This window comes from Bemisia tabaci, chromosome 7, assembly GCF_918797505.1.
Source record: "Bemisia tabaci chromosome 7, PGI_BMITA_v3".
Taxonomy (NCBI): domain Eukaryota; kingdom Metazoa; phylum Arthropoda; class Insecta; order Hemiptera; family Aleyrodidae; genus Bemisia; species Bemisia tabaci.
In genome coordinates this window covers 12497037-12514329 of record NC_092799.1, presented here as the reverse complement: position 1 = coordinate 12514329, position 17293 = coordinate 12497037, and the positions used below count along the sequence as shown (strand labels likewise).

Below are 17293 nucleotides of genomic sequence, written 5' to 3'. Positions count from 1 at the left end.
GAAATATCAATAAAAACCATTAAGTGAACGTGCCAAAGGGAGAGGGGTGCATTAGCCGCGTTCATTCTTGCTGGACACATTATTTGCGAAAACCCTATGAACACTACTAGCAAAAGTTCACAAAACTTCGCGCAAAAGTTAAGTTCCGTATACCTATCTCTGTGTGGCCTTCCATTTGAAGAAATGAACGAACAAATTATGAAAGAACGAACATGAATGTGATTTAATAATTTTAACTTCCGCCGCTGCGCCGCGCTGACCGCAATGGGTTTGGCGCAATTCGTAAAATATTCCTACAGTCTTGTAGGCGCTTTGCGTTTCATGCCGACCGCTGTTGACTGCACTGTGTTTGACGCAATGCGTGAAATATTCATGCAGTCTTGTAGGCGCTATGCGTTTCACGCCGCCCGCTGCTGACCGCATTGTCTTTGACGCAATGCGTGAAGTATTCATGCAGTCTTTTAGGCGCTGATGTGTTATATGCCGACCGCCGCGCCGAGAGTTTCTCCTGTTCATCTCAAATTCTCGTCATCATTGCTCTCTGCGCCGCGCCGTTCCAGGCCAAATTGCGTGTTTGGTTTCTCTCTTAACTCGACTAATTAAAGGCGCTGTCTCTTGTATCACCGAAAGATGACAAAATTAGAAATTACTTTACTCTCAGGAAATGAGAGATTTTGTCACCTTTCCTCGTTTGTAATTTCTTTTGAATCCGATTTTTTTAATACCTATATTTAAATTTACAGTTTTAGTCTATATTATTATGAAAAATTACCAAATACAAGCATCCTTCCTCCTTCTTTCATCCGTTCTTTCCTGTTCTCCTTTTTCGCTTTTTCTTCTTCACTGGAATGAAAAACACATTGGATCTAGAGTCCAGCCTCTTAAAAACATCGACAAAAAAAAATACTCTTGATTCAATCAGATTTAAGCTAAAATCAAGAACCAAGCCTCTTAATCTGAGCGGATTTCCTTTTGATTTAAGCTTAAATCTGATTGAATCAAGAGTCCTTTTTCTTGTCAATGTTTTCAAGAGTCTGGACTCTAGATCCAATGAGTTTTGTTTCCAGTGCAGGGATAATTTCGGGAATCCAGGAATAAAGTAGTAAAAATCTGGAAGATTGAAATATTCGGAGAGCCCTATCAGGAACTTTATACTCTTGAAAACCCTGCCTGCCAAAAAATTAATTGTGCTTTCAGAAAAGAAAAATAGCTTTTTCTGATTATCTGCCAAAATAAGGAAATTGATTATTCCTTTAAAAAATACTGTGTTCGAAAAAAGTTATCCATAAAATAGTCTATTTTTACCACACGACCGGAGACTTCAACGCAGTGACGTGGCGTGCTTAGCGATATATCGACTGTTATGCCATTTGAACCTGTGGAAAAGGATCGATAAACCTGGTGTTCGCAGCGAACACCTTAACAATCGATTCTTCACCATAGGTTTAAATGGCATAACAATCGATGTATCACAAAGCACGCCGCGCCACTGCCTCAACGTTTGTTTTTCAGCAGCGAAGCTATTATTGAATCGCATATCACTTGCATACGAACGTGGACATTTGGACGTATTCCTGCCAAACAGAACTAAGTGCACAAAGACCTGAGCCTTGAAACCCATAAGAATATATGCATAACAGGGCTCACGTCATAATGCACATAGTTCCGTTTGGCAGGAATACGTCCAGTTATGACTTACGTGCCCCCTAATCTCATCGACTTAATCCTCCACTTAATGTTTTGCGATTAGAGCTGTAAAGCACGTTCTCAAACTGTTCTTTGTTTTTCTAACTACCTGACTCTACTCATTCTCATTCCAACCTAATAGGTCAATTACTTACCGTATCGATTCTCCTCGATTAGTACTACGGCAATGCTTAGCTCATCTTCATATCGACGGTGTAAGTCGGCAATCACGTAACTCGGTCTGCGACGTCGCAGACTTCCTGTCATGCTTTATTTTTTATACGGAAAACTACTCAACGGAAATTCCTCAAACTGCCGTGATTTTTCTTCTCTGTGCGAAGCGAATTTTGCAAAAACTTCAAGGAATGATGTCAATCCGTTCTCCTCTTAAAAAATAAACATAGAGGTGGAGATTTTTAGACACCGCAAACGAGTTATCGACGGTGCAAGTCGGCAATCACTAATCACATAACTCCGTCTGTGACGTCGCGGAATTCCTGTCATACTTTATTTTTTATACGGAAAACTACTCCACAGTAATTTTTTAAAACTGCCGTGATTTTTCTTCTTTGTGCGAAGCAAATTTTGCAAAAACTGCAAGGAATGATGTCGATTTGTTCCCCTCTAAAAAAATAACATAGAGGCGGAGATTTTCAGACACCGCAAACGAAATTTGTGATTGCCGACTCACGCCGTTGATATTTTTAGTTTTTTAGACGTCTTTTTCAGGGGCAATGTATTATGATAGGAGCGATTAAAATAGACTGAATTAAGCAGGAAGAAATCAAGTCACGTGGGGGCGGGGGGGGGGGGGGATGAATGATTTGAACGAGCTTATTTAGGCGCAAATTTTCTCCTATATTAAAAAGTGAAAGTAGAAAGAAAATATTTTGAATGTGAAACAAAGCGTTAAACTTTAACGTCGAGTCCAATTGGAGGAATACACTTTGAACCATGGTCCTTACAGGTCTTTTTGGTTCTATTTCGATTTGACTGTCGTGACTCGAAATCAACGACGATGAACTTGACTCATTCTTCACTCTCTTCGCGTCGGTTGGTTGTTTATATATTACGTCGGGGCATTTCTTTTTTCTGAAAATATATTGGCACCTTGTATCCCTAGTCGAAGAGACGAGATCCATTCCTCTGAACCACGTCTTGGCCTCATCACCTGCCGTCGTCGCCACTCGGCACTCCGCGAAGAACCTTGACTTCCTCGCGGTGCAAGTTTTGTGTTTGATCACGGCACGCACTACGCACCGCGGGAATTTCGTCGATGGTAGCCACGGAGCAAGGCGCAAGGGAAAGGGGCGTGTTGGGAATGGAAGTTTAAGAGGAGACCCGGCCGGGAAGACGCGCCACGGAAGGTGGAACTAAAAATAATTGAAAAATGGGTCAGAGTCGGGCCCGGGTGGACCTTGAACCAAAGTTGAATGGATGCTCCATGCAGTGGCGTGGCGCGAATTGCGATATATCGATTGTTATGCCGTTTAAACCTATGGAAAAGGATCGATATACAGGGCGTTCGCAGCGGACAGCTCAATAATCGATTCTTTACTATATGTTTAAATGGCATAACAATCGATAAAGTTGAATAGATGCTCCATGCAGTGGCGTGGCGTGAATTACGATGTGTCGATTGTTATGCCATTTAAACCCATGGAAAAGGATCGATATACAGGGTTTTCGCAGCGGACACCTTAATAATCGATTCTTTACCATAGGTTTAAATGGCATAACAATCGATACGTCGCAATTCACTCCACTGGCTCCATGCGCAAGCGGGAGCGGGCATTTCGTCGCCGCGTTCTGCGTGTTGCCTAGGTGTCGCGGCGAGGATTCAACTCTCACGGCACGATAAGTGCACTGGAAAAAAAAAAAAACACACATTGGATGTAGAATCCAGACTCTTGAAAACCTTGACAAGAAAAAATACTCTTGATTCAATCGGATTTTTGCTTGAATCAAAACGAAATCCGCTTAAATTAAGAGGCTTGGTTCTTGATTTAAGCTAGATTCTGATTGAATCAAGAGTACTTTTTCTGTTGATGTTTTTAAGAGTCTCGACTCTAGATCCAATGTGCTTTTTTTCCAGTGTGAATCAGTCAACGCTCAAACCTAAAATTTCCAAAAAATCGGAAAATTAGTTTTTTTAAACTTTAAAATCTCTGAGAGGACTTCTTTCATTAATTTGAAGAATATGTGAAACTCCGACAATCCGACTGGAATTGGAGACAAAAATAATCTATTTAAGTATAATTGAAGCGCTGGGCGCAGAAAGGACATTTGGACGTATTTATGCTAAAAGAAACTATGGTGCACGCAAACCCTATGCACTTAGTTCTTTTAGAATAAATACGTCCATTTCTGGGTCAGTGTCTTAAAATCTCAGCTACCGTGTCATCCATTACAATCAAAGCAAATGCATGTAATATGTTGTAACTTTTACAGAATATTCTACAGGATTTTATCGTGCTGAAAATGTAAAATCTCTTAAAATTCACTCATAAGTTTTCTCTTCTAAAAAGAAACTAGGGCTGCAGATTCTGGAAAACGGCAACCAAGAAATGCTCTTTCTGTACCCAACGCTTCAATTTCATCTGATGGAAAATCTTACCTGTTCAATGTTGAACCGGACCAAATTTTGCAATAAGAAACTACTATTTCTAATTAATTTCAGAGACAACGTTTTTGCCATTAGTAGCCTAATGTAGATAGGTACTACTACGTGAATGAGCCAGAAATAATTGCTCCTCATTGCAAAATGTTGTCAAATTAGCTCCTGACTTCAATGCAAATTGAGCAACACTATCGAAATCGGTCTTAAGTCACTCCCCACACCGTTAGTGATTCAAACAACAAGGATTCGTGCTCCCGGGATGTCTGTGTTGCCTTCACATAAAGGTGAAGTCGCCCTGAATTCCGTTAACGCATTCATGCAACTATTCGGGCTCCCGGGATGTCCGTGTTGCCTGTAAACAAGTATGAAGGCGCTCCGAATGCCGTAAACACTGGTCCTACCATTCGTGTTCCCGAGATCTCCGTGCTGCGTGAGTTTAAGCACTCTGATGTGTGTTTCCTCTCCAAAACACGTAGAACACGATTTGCGCAACAAGAATTACTGAAATTCACTATGAACCAAGGGTGGTTTCACGAAAACTGGAATAGTTTTGTCGCCGTAATAGACAACACATTCTTCGGTCATATTCTTAGTAGAAATGATAATCACTCGAATTTTTCCGCATTAATCTTCACGGAGTTACGTATTAAAACGCGTCCCTATGATTTATTGCTCTACTTCTCAATTAATATTATGTAAATTCCGAAAATGTGCTGTCTGTTACGCGGTAAAGAGTCAGCGTAAAAAGTCATTTCGGCGGTGTTTGGGGGGTTTGCGGACGAATGCCGAAAAATCCGCTTTTGTCAATCATCAAAATCGGCGGCCTTTAGACCCATGTTGAGGTCAGTATTAGATCTGATAAGAGAAATGAAATCCCCAAATCACGATGCATTCCGTAAAATTTAGACCTTCAATGAGCAAAAATCATAGAGTTGAGAAAATTTAGTTAGGGTGGGTTCGAAACGACCCTTAATGACACCCCTCTCTGTTGACGAGAAAATGTTCATCAGAGCTCATAAATCCTTACCTTGTCTAAAGGTTCATTCTCTCGACGAACCTCGATCAATTGGACTGCATTTTGCAATTTGGAACTATAAATTCTGAATCATCTGAAAAAACGCTTATGTGCATAGGTAAACCAATGGCACATACGTTGTTTTTAAAGTGGGCCGGAATTTATAGTTCCTAATTGCAAAATGCAGTCCAATTTTGTGTTGAAAATCGTCTGGAAGCTCGGAGTAGCGGTGCCGGAGGAGCCGTGTCGTCGAACACCGTGAAGTGACCTCGGTATGAATGAAAGTGACGTTAACGCGGGTCATAAATAGGTCACTCCAGATGCGTTATCAATACGAGCAGTGCACTCGCGTTCCTCCTCATCGCGAGAATTCACGCCGCATCGCATCCGAGCACGCACTCCGGCACTCCATTGATTTCAGCGATGGTACTTTGTGATAACGGGCTAGCGCCTCCATCGATTTTCAATCCGTCGCAGAATACTGCCGTGCTAAAGCCCTGGATAGACGATCAAATTCCGAACCAATTCCGATCAAAGTAGACATGCTGATGACTGATAGTCACCATCTACCATCAAATTTTGACGGGCCGCACTAATTTGTTCAAAGTAAGATCAGAATGGAGTGCCACTAGCCACCATTCATTATTTCCTGCCACAGGAAACATTTCTGCCAAGTTTTCATTTTAAAATTAAGAATATTAATGAGTTTAAGACTGATGACTCCCGACACTTTGATGCTACTTTGATCGGAATTGGTTCGGGAATTTGATCGTCTATCCAGGGCTTAAGGAAAAACGCCGTATGAACCTTCAGGCGTTGCCAAATTTCTTTTGATAAAACGCGGATTCCCTGGTAAACTTATGAATATTTTCCTCCCAATTGGACGTATTTATACGAAAGGGAACTAAGCGCCAAATTTCCAAATTTCAGTTTTTAACGGATCTGGATTCTCCATGTAATAGGCTGCTCTCACACGTAAATATGCCCCCAAAATACTAATTTCATCCCCTGGAAACAGCCCCTGAAAAATCGCAAAACAGGGAATCAGCGATTACGAATAAAATCAAAAGGAACTATATGTAATTCCCTTTGATTTAATGCGCTAACCCGGATTCCGAATTAAATCAAAAGGCGCTATCTCCACTTGATTGACGCGCGCGCGGCGAAGCTTGGTGGAAACTTGGTGAAATTTAATACCGGGGGGTATTTTTGGACGGGAAACTCGAATTTCGGGTCAAATTTTGAAAATTCAGAAATCCAAGATGGCGGACATGGCCTAAAATGCTATCTCGGCCCCTGTCCAGCTGATCTTGGTGAAACTTGGTATCAGGGGGTATTTTCGGACGGGAAACTTGAATTTCGGGTCAAATTTTAAAATTTCATAAATTCAAGATGGCGGATGTGGCCTAAAATGTTATCTCCTATTTAAACGCGCATCGCCAAAAAATCCCAGATGTCGTCCCCTGAGTGACGGTCACATATCGACCGTGCGTTCCCTCTGGCTCGATCGATGTCAGTGTGCACTGACATGGACAAGGGGCTTTTAACGAGCGAACAAATTAACGAACCCATCGGAATCACTTAATTTTCATTAAAATCACTGTTAGGTACTTTATTGGAATCGGAACAGTATTTAGAAATTCATGAGTATTAAGAGCGCGCTGGAAGGATTACGTGGTCAAAAGCGTGACCGTCACCTAGGGGTTCGTCAGGCCCCATCTTGACTTCCTCGGAGACGCGAGTTTAAATGGGAGCTCAGAATACGCAACTTCGAACTTGTTTTCCATGGGTTAATAATGTTTCAAAAATCGGAGAAAATTCCAGCGAACCGTGCGTACTCAATCCTCCAAAAAAATGCAAAAATTAAAAATTACTGAATAACCTCATTGTTAAAACTTTAAACTCCGATATGGCGGATGCGGCCTTCAACAATAGCTCAATGCCTGAATCGTTTGTGTGAAGTTCGGTATTAGGGGCTCAAAATGACAACAGAAACTGTTTTATTTAGATACGAAAATTTTAACATAGGTAATCAGCACATGAAGGGAATTCACGATCCGACGCTGCTAGGTAAACCACGCACCTCGACGAGGCGGTGTATTGTGAACGTACACGGAGAAAAAAACTTCGTGCGTGGGACCCGAAGTTTAGGTCATATGGATCTGTGAAGTTTTCGGATTGAGCATCTGAACACTTTCGGTCCAGCTGCTGAGGTTTTGATCACACATCTGAAACTTCAGTTCTTACATCTAAAGTACTTCGGTTTTCACATCCGAAAATTTCGGTTCTCACATCCGAAAAACTTCGGTTCTCACACCTGAAGACTTCAGACGTAAGAACTGAAGTTTCAGATGTGTGATCCGAACCTCGACAGCTAGACCTAAAGTGTTCAGATGCTCAATCCGAAAACTTCAGAGATCCATATGACCCAAACTTCAGGTCCCACGCACGAGTTTTTTTCTCTGTGTAGAGTGCCATATATTTAAAGTTTACAAACGTGGAAATTTCCACATCTCATCCACATTGGCAAGATGCAGCGGGAAAGCAGATTGAGGTTAGGTAGGTATATTTGGGCTCCCACCACCTCCGGCCTTCACAACCTGGCCCGTGCGCTTTACGCAGGTTCATTGGCGGCCATTCTAGACGTGTAGTGCGTTTGTTTAAGAAATAGATATCATTTTAAGCCACATCCGCCATCTTGGATTTCTGAATTTTCAAAATTTGACCCGAAATTCGAGTTTCCCGTCCGAAAATACTCCCCGATACCAAGTTTCACCAAGATCGGCTGGATAGGGGCCGAGATAGCATTTTAGGCCATGTCTGCCATCTTGGATTTCTGAATTTTCAAAATTTGACCCGAAATTCGAGTTTCCCGTCCGAAAATACTCCCCGATACCAAGTTTCACCAAGATCGGCTGGATAGGGGCCGAGATAGCATTTTAGGCCATGTCCGCCATCTTGGATTTCTGAATTTTCAAAATTTGACCCGAAATTCGAGTTTCCCATGCGAAAATACCCCCTGATACCAAGTTTCACCAAGATCGGCTGGACAGGGGCCGAGATAGCATTTTAGGCCATGTCCGCCATCTTGGATTTCTGAATTTTCAAAATTTGACCCGAAATTCGAATTTCCCGTCCGAAAATACCCCCTGCTACCAAGTTTCACCAAGATCGGCTGGATAGGGGCCGAGATAGCATTTTAGGCCATGTCCGCCATCTTGGATTTCTGAATTTTCAAAATTTGACCCGAAATTCGACTTTCCCGTCCAAAAATACCCCCCGGTACCATATTTCACCAAGTTTCCACCAAGCTTCGCCGCGCGCGCATCAATCAAGTGATTCTAGTGGAGATAGCGCCTTTTGATTTAATTCGGAATCCGGGTTAGCGCATTAAATCAAATGGACCTACGTGCAAAAATCCCCTATATCTCGCTTACTATGCATTTTTTCCTAATTTTGGCAACGTACGTAATTAGAGGAATTCTTCAGCTTTCAAACAAGCTAAAGTAAACCAAAATCGGTCCATTAGTACGGAAACGCCAATTGTTTTAGTCAAACTTGCTTTACTGAGAAGTTTGGAAATGGCGTTTAGCGCCTTTTCGCATAAATACGTCCAATTTTTCAGATAATTTTGATCGCAATTTCACCTAAAGATTCTGAAAATTTCAAGGAAAATTATTCAGAATGTTCTTCAAAAATGAACATTTTATCGAAGAAAATTTGGCAACTGTCAAATGTTCAAACGGCGTTTTTCCTTAGCACGGCAGAATAGGTCAGTTCTCTTACACACGCCCCAGAATCTTGCTTTGATGGTTAAGGCTCGGAGTCATAGTCATTTCTTAAACAGCTCATACGACCATATTTACACTAAAAGGAACTATGTTGCATGTAAAACCTATGCACATAGTTCCTTTTAGCATAAATACGTCCATATCAACGGCGAAACTCCCAAACCACTTATCTCGGTTACTGTATCCCTAGGATCAGCACAGAATTTTATGTAATCTCCGAAACGGAGTTTTAAACCATAGCTTTAATACATTTAAAACGACCTATAATCAGGGTGTCTACCGGTTCCCAAAAGTCCCCAATGTCCCCGATTATCCTCGATTTTGGAAGGGTGTCCCCAAGATCCCCGAAAGTCCCCAATTTTCTTGTTCAGGTCCTCAAAAAATGACGAAAATCGTCCCATACACCGGCATTTTCTAATTTTCCCGATAGCCGCGGCGGCTTGATATAACCCAGGAATAAAAAAGAACTGAAGTGTTACACCGGCATTTTCTAATTTTCCCGATAGCCGCGGCGGCTTGATATAACCCAGGAATAAAAAAGAACTGAAGTGTTGCCTGGTTTTTCGTACGTTTTTATCGGTTCAACATTATTTGTAAAATTAGTCGTATAAAATAAGCCTTTTAACGCTCTAACTAGCTCAGTTTCTCTCACTATTTCGGGGGAAAAAGTCCCCGATTTTCTTGAAAAACTCCCCTAAAAGTCCTCGAAAGTCCTCGATTTTGGTTTTTCATAACTAGTAGACACCCTGATAACTTTAAAGCAACTTTCCACGCTCTTCCGAATGGGACTACATTTTGCAATTTGGAACTATACATTCTAGCCCGGTTTAAAAACGACGTATGTGCCATTAGTTTTCCTATGCACATAGGTGTTTTTTCAGATGAGTTAGAATTTTTAGCTCCAAATTGCAAAATGCAGTCCAATTATGCCTCCGTTTGCTCGCGAGCGATTCTGAAACGTGCTCCTACCCCCGCACTAGTTTCATATCAATTTGGAGCTTTTTCGGTTCGCGTCTGTTTGGATCGATTCACGCTCTGGCGAGTTTCAAATCGAGATCCAACATCAGTGAATTTAATTAGTGTGCCAAAGAACTCTTGCGTCATATCATGGCATCACTCCACGGCCGTTGCACTGCGTGCCCGTTATTACTCAAGGCAGTGAAATACCGAGATGCGACGTGAGTAGAGTGTGCACTTTTAAAAAGCGCGCCCTGCGCCATCCAGTTTGCGCTTCACGTGCTCACAGACCAGAACCCCACGTTGTCAGACTTTGATAAATCTTCTGTGCAGTACTGCCGTGCTACGGAAAACTGCCGTATGAACCTTCAGGCGCTGCCGAATTTTCTTTCATGAAACACGAATTTCCTGGTAAACTCGTGAATATTTCTCTTCCAATTTTTAGATAATTTTGTTCGCAATTTCGCCCGAAGCTCCTGAAAATTTCGAGGAAAAATATTCCTAACTTTTCCCAGGAATAACATTTTGTGTGGAATTTTGGCAAGGAAATTCGGCAACTCTCGAATGTTCATACGGCGTTCTTCCTTAGCACGGCAGAATAGCAGCATTTCCACAGGCGAATCCAGACACCTCGAGGCGGAAGGGGGAAGGAAGGGGCTGGTCCGGAAAATTGTTGAAGCATCTAATTTGTAATTTGAGTCAATTTCGTCATAAAAAATTACCAAATGGATGTATTTATGCTTAAAGGAATTGTTTACATTGGGATTGCGTGCAACATAGTTCTTCTTAGCATGAGTACGTCCAAATGTAAGCATCGTTCTTTTTTTTCTTTAAAAAAAATTCATTGTATCTTTAATATTTTTCTGTCCTCCTTGGTTTTGATTGATTTATAAAGCTGCAGCTTTTTTATTCAGAAATATAGTGTCAATTATAATTTGTTTGTGTGTGTGTGTGTGTGCAGGAGGCTGTGGGAAAACAAGAGGAAGGCGCTAAACTTATCTGCGAACTATCAGCAATCTCAGAGAAGCTAAAAGAAAAGAAAAACTCAAAGATCAGGGAACGAATAGATGACTTGACGAACTCAGCAATTGCTGATTGGAATAATGCTTTGGAATCAGCAGCCACCGTAGTTCGCAAGTACAACCATGCAGCAGAAACTTGGACAGCCCTCAGAGCTATGTATGATCAAACCAATAAATGGTGTGACACTGTTTTAAACGATGCTGCTTCTTTGAAAGAATCACCCCCGGTAGGGTTCTTTTGCTTTACATAAAAAATACATTTTTTTTATTTATTCCCGTTTTTTCTTCTCATCTCTAAATCTGTATTAATTTACATTATTTCTATCTTTTAATTTATTTTCTTATTTGGTTCTCTCTATGGATTGATCAGGATGTCTCTCTGTATGGGTGATTGAATATCAGATAATTCAAATGAACATCGAATTTAGCATTATCCTGCTTGGTCTAATCGTTAATTTTTGGAAAAAGACTGTAGGCCAAGATTACTTATAACAACTGGAAGAATCAAAATTTGGTTGGCTGAATGTGAAAAATGCGCATCTCAAGTTTCCTTTCAATCCAATTTTTTTTTTAAAATTTTGTGTACTTTTTTTTTATAGAATGAGTGAAGATAATTTACAGAAATTTGGGAGAAACTGTTGTTTGGTCTTCCTTTGAAAAATAAAGCATGATAGAACAATGATGAAACAACATATGCATTTTTCGATTATAGTCCATCGATACTATTGCTGTATTTACCAGTGAAGTGATAGATTTTTTTAGTTGCACGCCTCCAGCTAAGAAAGTCATTAGTATGCTGCATATCATCAACCGAAGCCCAGACCTCAATCAAATATAGAGGCATTGCTGAATCAATTTGAATAATGATCAGTTATGCTGATTAGCATTTCAATCGTTTTTAATTCGAAAGTAATTGTCTTTGCCTTTGTTTGCTCTTCAATCCGTTGACTTCCTTTCAGAATTACGATAAAATTTGGCTTGGACTTTTGCGAGTCCCTTGTTTGAACAACAGGATTAGTGTAAAAAATGAATGGAAACCATCAATTCGATCTGCTCTAGCCACCAAAATTTTCGGGAACAGATCATTCATGATGAGATTGTATTATAAGTCGTCTAAATTAGATGCATAAAGTTATTTTGATACACTGGTAATTTTTCTCTATTGCCCTCTTCTTATATTAAAAAATCTAATTGATGTCGTTGTTTTTTTTTTCATTGTTTTGTTGTACATAGGATTATGAAAAGGAATATTCTGAATATCAAATGATTGTTGAAAAGTTGACAAAAATGAACGATGAAATAGCTGAGGATATTGGTTCGTCGAATCCTGCGTTATTGAAAAGTGACATAGCCAGTCTGACAGAAAAATTGACCAAAGTTCATAGCACTCTCATAACTCTAACTGAGGCAACGAAGGCAAAGGAAGAACTCAACAACCAGTTGAATGAAACAAAGAGTTCTCTGGAGAGTATCAAACAGGTTTGTTGCACTTAATGAAAATGAATCAACACAAGGTGGTCTTATTTTTTCCGGCTGCTCAAAAAACACCTTATGAAGAGATCATGATAACCAGTCTCTAGATGCCTAAATTTTTTTGGAAAAATAGCAGTATCATGTTAAAAAAATGATACATTATGTACATACATACATGCTGTTTGCGTTTAAAATTTGGAAAAAGTTGTCACGCTTTCACCAAGTATTTTTTCTTAGAAATTTTCAATTGAGTTTTTAATGAGGGGCTCAATCGTAGGATTTTACATTTTTTGGGTTTACTTTTCTACCCTTTGAAGTTACCCTCCTGTTAGCTGTTGAGCAATTTGTGCAGGAAACGAGTAGATATTTTGTCATGGTATCAGAAAAATTCTCAACATACAGCTGAACAACTAACTAAAAGATACGATAAGAATTAGTATTTAAAGATAAAAATTGAATCCTTGAAAATAAAATTATTAACCACTAATTTTCGAACTACTAATGAAAGCAACAGAAGAATGTAGCACTGAAGGGAATAACCACTCGCACATTTCAGCAAAAGACAGTACAAATTGACGGTTGAACTTTTACTCTTAATCGTTGCTGATGTTTTATGCTCATGACAGCTTCCTTCATCTGTCCCTTTCATCAGAACGTCAGCTTGGAACTATAATTGAACCAGAAAAGTTTGGCCAGCTTTAGTCACTTCTGAGGCAGAATAGAACGAAATAAAGATTAGTTAAATTGTTACTTCCTGTGATTTCGTTATGAGCTGCAATTTCATGATGAAAAGGCATAAAAAGTTGTCTGAAAGCTTTCATGCCTGACAGAGTGTTGTCAATTAGTACTGCAAGCCCTCCATCCAAAGTTCTAATGTAACTTATGCCTTGGAAACAAACTTAGTTCAGTAGCCTTGCTCAGATAGTATCTTCCTCACTGTGAAGCAGCAGTTTGAAATTAATTAAAATCCATTCTTTTCAAAGCCATTGTCAAACATTTATTTCTTATCCCCCCTCCCTCCACCAAGTAACACAGTATGTCCTTTGCTCTTGACCATCTGTCGATTTAAATCAAATATTTAACCTCTATATCCCCACTTTTACCTTTAGATGGATGTAACACTGAGTATCTGTGGAATTTTTGTGATTTTATTTAATTTAAAAATCAAGTTTTTAATTACTGAGAGCAATGTCTGTCTCACCTTTCGTTGAATTTCTACGAAAGTAGTGAAAATTAGAAATTGTGTTTGAACTTTATTTCTCATTCAGTTCAATTATTCATGTTTGTAGAAAGTCGCAGCCAGTGGTGAAAAAGGTGATCTCAATGAACTTGGCGACCATATTATTCATCTAGGCGAGGTTTCCAGTCAAATGGATGTGATTGAATCAAAGCGTTCTAAATTATTTACCCTAGGTTATAGCGAACAAGTACCATCCACAATGGAAGTTTTGGAGGTAGGTATTCATGAAAATCAGCATCTCTTTATTAATTTATTCAGTTTCCAAATCACTCATTTACTTTATTTTCATGAAATTCCTTATTTTCTTTATTCACCTCCCTTTTTTTTCTCACGGAAAAAGGAAATATAATTTTGAGCAAGTTTAAATAAATAAATCAAATTCATTAAAATGCATTCTAATTTTCTTTCCTTTTCTTTTTCCTTTTTTTTCACCATTTTTGTCTAATCTCTCCCCTTTTTCTCTGATCAAAAACTTTTTTCTCTCGCACCATGTTTAAACAACCAAGTACATAAATAAATAAATAAATAAATAAATAGGAAATAAATGGAATGAATACATATCTTTTTCCTCATTTCAGGAGTTCAAAGATGTGTTTTCTATTGCATTCCAAGAGTACCAACAGCTGTCCTCAAAATTAGTGCAAAGTGAAGCCAGTGCGTCTGTGCTGGAATTATGCTCGGATTACCGAAATCGAGTGGAGCAATTTTTGACCTCTCCTCTCCCTTGCGATGAGGCCTCTCTCCTCAATTATCAACACTTATGCAAGGTAAATCTTTCTCTTTTCAATAATGCTATATTCTCTAAGTCAATATCACTTAAATCTAAAGAAGTATGAAAAGAGGTTTCTCAGGGAAAATAGAATTTCCTTCTATCAATCTAAGTTACAGTGGACAGCAACCCTAAAATCGAAAATGAGATAGTATTAAAAATTGAAGCAGGAAGGTATAAGAAGCAAAATGGCTCTGTTTTGGAATGAAAAATTCGCAAATTTGGCAGAGATATGAAAGATTGTAAGTCTGACTGGTACCATTATGCGTCCCCAGTGCAACTGCAGTTCACACGCACACAACTCGAAGTTTGGTGTGTTCGCTGTCTGGCGCCGCGAAGTTGCCTTAATAGTCACACCTAAGCAAAGAAAAAAGAGTCGGCCAGGAACGAGTGAGATTGGGGCAAACTAATAACTTGTTGCGAACACGCATCGGCCACTTGACACCAGAGACAGTATGCTGAGTGCAAACTGCGAATTGTAAGACGGAGCTCATGACGTCACGCGCTCAGCTGGTTTTTCACTATAGAGGCTCAACGAATGCAGATATTCGCCAACAGATTTTGGCATTGTTCATTGCACCTTTTTCTTTGTCGATGTAGTCAAACTTGTTTTTAAGGTTGCCATCCTCTTTAATCATTTTTTAAAAAAAAACCAATAAAGTGAAGCTTTTGATGAAACGGTAAGAAAATAGCATCGCCTGTCTGCACATCTAATGGTGCCTTATTCAATAAAAAAAGGGTTAAATTATAATATTTAAGAATAGGTTATTATGTCGAATTAATTTCTAATGGGTTTCTTCATCATGTACTTAGATATCAATGGCTTAAGTGCAAGACTTTGTATCTCCGTTTGTGACATTTTTGACTTCCAGTTGTACTTTACTTTTTCCTTGAAAAACTAGGCAACTTATTTTCTTGAAAACTCTCTTGATTTTTCCTCTCCGTTAGTGGAATATTCTGTATAAATTTCAAGCTATTAAGTTGCCTTTTTCTTCTTAGAAAAAATAAACTAAGAGTGAAGATTTTGAAACACCGTTATAGAAATATGTGGTGTTGCATTAATAGTCATCAGTATTCACAAGTGAAGGCCATATCTGGACATCCTCCGGAATCAATTCCGGAAATAAATTGTATCAATTCTCAGAATTAAATTCTTTGTTCTTGAAGGTCAAGTGCGAGTGTTATTCAAAATTTATTTTTGTTTTGTCCAAAAATTATTTTAATATTCCCCTTGTTTGATGATTGACAGGTGCATTCACATGTATTGAATTCGCAGCGATCGGTGATCCTTCAAAACTTAAACAAACTAGCACTGGAACCATCAGTTGTAGAAAAAATGAACAGTTTGTTGTTGTGTATCCTCGAAAAACATAATCAGGTATGTTCAATTGATCTAATACACATATTAATGCAAACTCTCGGATTTTCATTTGTTCATATTCTGTGTTGAAAAGGAATTCAAAGGTTTTTTAAAAACCTGTCCCTGCCCAGATTCCATAATATGTCTAGACAGTTATTTCAGCTCAGGCTTGCGCAGGCGTAGAAGGCCAGGGTGTGCCACACTAAACCTATCAATTTTAGGCAAAGCATAAAATCAGCCCATCAGCATAGATATAAATGTATTGTAGAAAAGTGATGCATGTATTAATTTTCCCTAGTATGATCTGTTGTCGAAAAGAAGTCCTCAATTTATATTTCACAGAATGTTAATACATTTGTCCAAAATGTGCAAGACGGTCTCTTCAATTTTATTCAACAGAGTGGGGATCATAAAAATTTTTACGTTGTGCGGTAAATACAAGAAAGATTTTCATACTGTCTCTTATTATTTTTTGTGAAAGGGAAAAGGAAGGTGGTGCTCTCAACATTCTTAGTTGTTTTTTTATTCTTTTATTCTGCCAGGTTAAAGAACAGTTGGACTTGTGGAGAAAGTATCGGCATGAATATTCTGTTTTTTCTGCCTGGCTTAAGTGTATAGAAGATGACAAACGCAGACTGAAGCTTGACTTCATTCGTCGAAGACACCTGGAGACAACTCTCAAGGAGATTAAAGTAAGTTCGAATGTTTAATATTTCTCGTGAAAGGAAGAGGAGAAAGGGTGAAAGAAGAGACGAAAACAACTAATTTGTTTTATTTGGAAAGTATGCTTCAGGAAGTTAAAAATTAAAAATCTTTAAATAACGATTTGCCGTCTAACTGTTTGTTGGGCGATCAAGATATTACATTGCACTGGCTAGGGGGAAAAGGTCGATGTCTGCATCACAGATGCCTTTTAAGCAGAAAACTAGGGATTCTTCCTATGCAGTCGGATCGTTGAAATATTATTGTGCTTTCTCGACAGGAGAAAACTGTACATCTGTCTATCTGTGCCGTGTAATAGATCAATTTTCGATGTCTTCTCATGTCGTCTTGAATTTCAACAATCAAGTCGCTAGATACTTAGGATTTTAAGTACAGTTACGGAAATTGGAAGAGTGATCTGTCCAGCGCAACATAATCACCAAGAAAGTATTTTAAGTTGCATTGCAAGTGTGGTTTGAGAAAGAAAGGAGGGGGGGGGGATTGAAACTTATTTAATGTGCGCCATAATCTCTGGATGGTTTTTCCAAAAGTGCAATCTCTAGTCCTTTGTAATATCATGAAACTCCTTATCATAGAGCAATTTAGCAGTCCAGCCGAATTTGATGCTCAAATGTATGAGCTAAAAAAAATAGAGCAG

The 17293-nt window shown here is 39.2% G+C and overlaps 1 protein-coding gene across 2 annotated transcripts in view; it reads left to right on the top strand.

Moving 5' to 3' along the window:
* LOC109035280 (uncharacterized) overlaps positions 1–17293 on the top strand; it is a 250496-nt gene that overhangs the window by 213977 nt on the left and 19226 nt on the right. For both annotated transcript variants that reach the window (XM_072302795.1, XM_072302794.1), the window contains 6 exons: positions 11031–11318; positions 12325–12570; positions 13854–14018; positions 14383–14571; positions 15823–15951; positions 16476–16625. In XM_072302795.1, the coding sequence (XP_072158896.1) occupies positions 11031–11318; positions 12325–12570; positions 13854–14018; positions 14383–14571; positions 15823–15951; positions 16476–16625 (1167 nt within the window). The remainder of the gene's footprint in view (positions 1–11030; positions 11319–12324; positions 12571–13853; positions 14019–14382; positions 14572–15822; positions 15952–16475; positions 16626–17293) is intronic.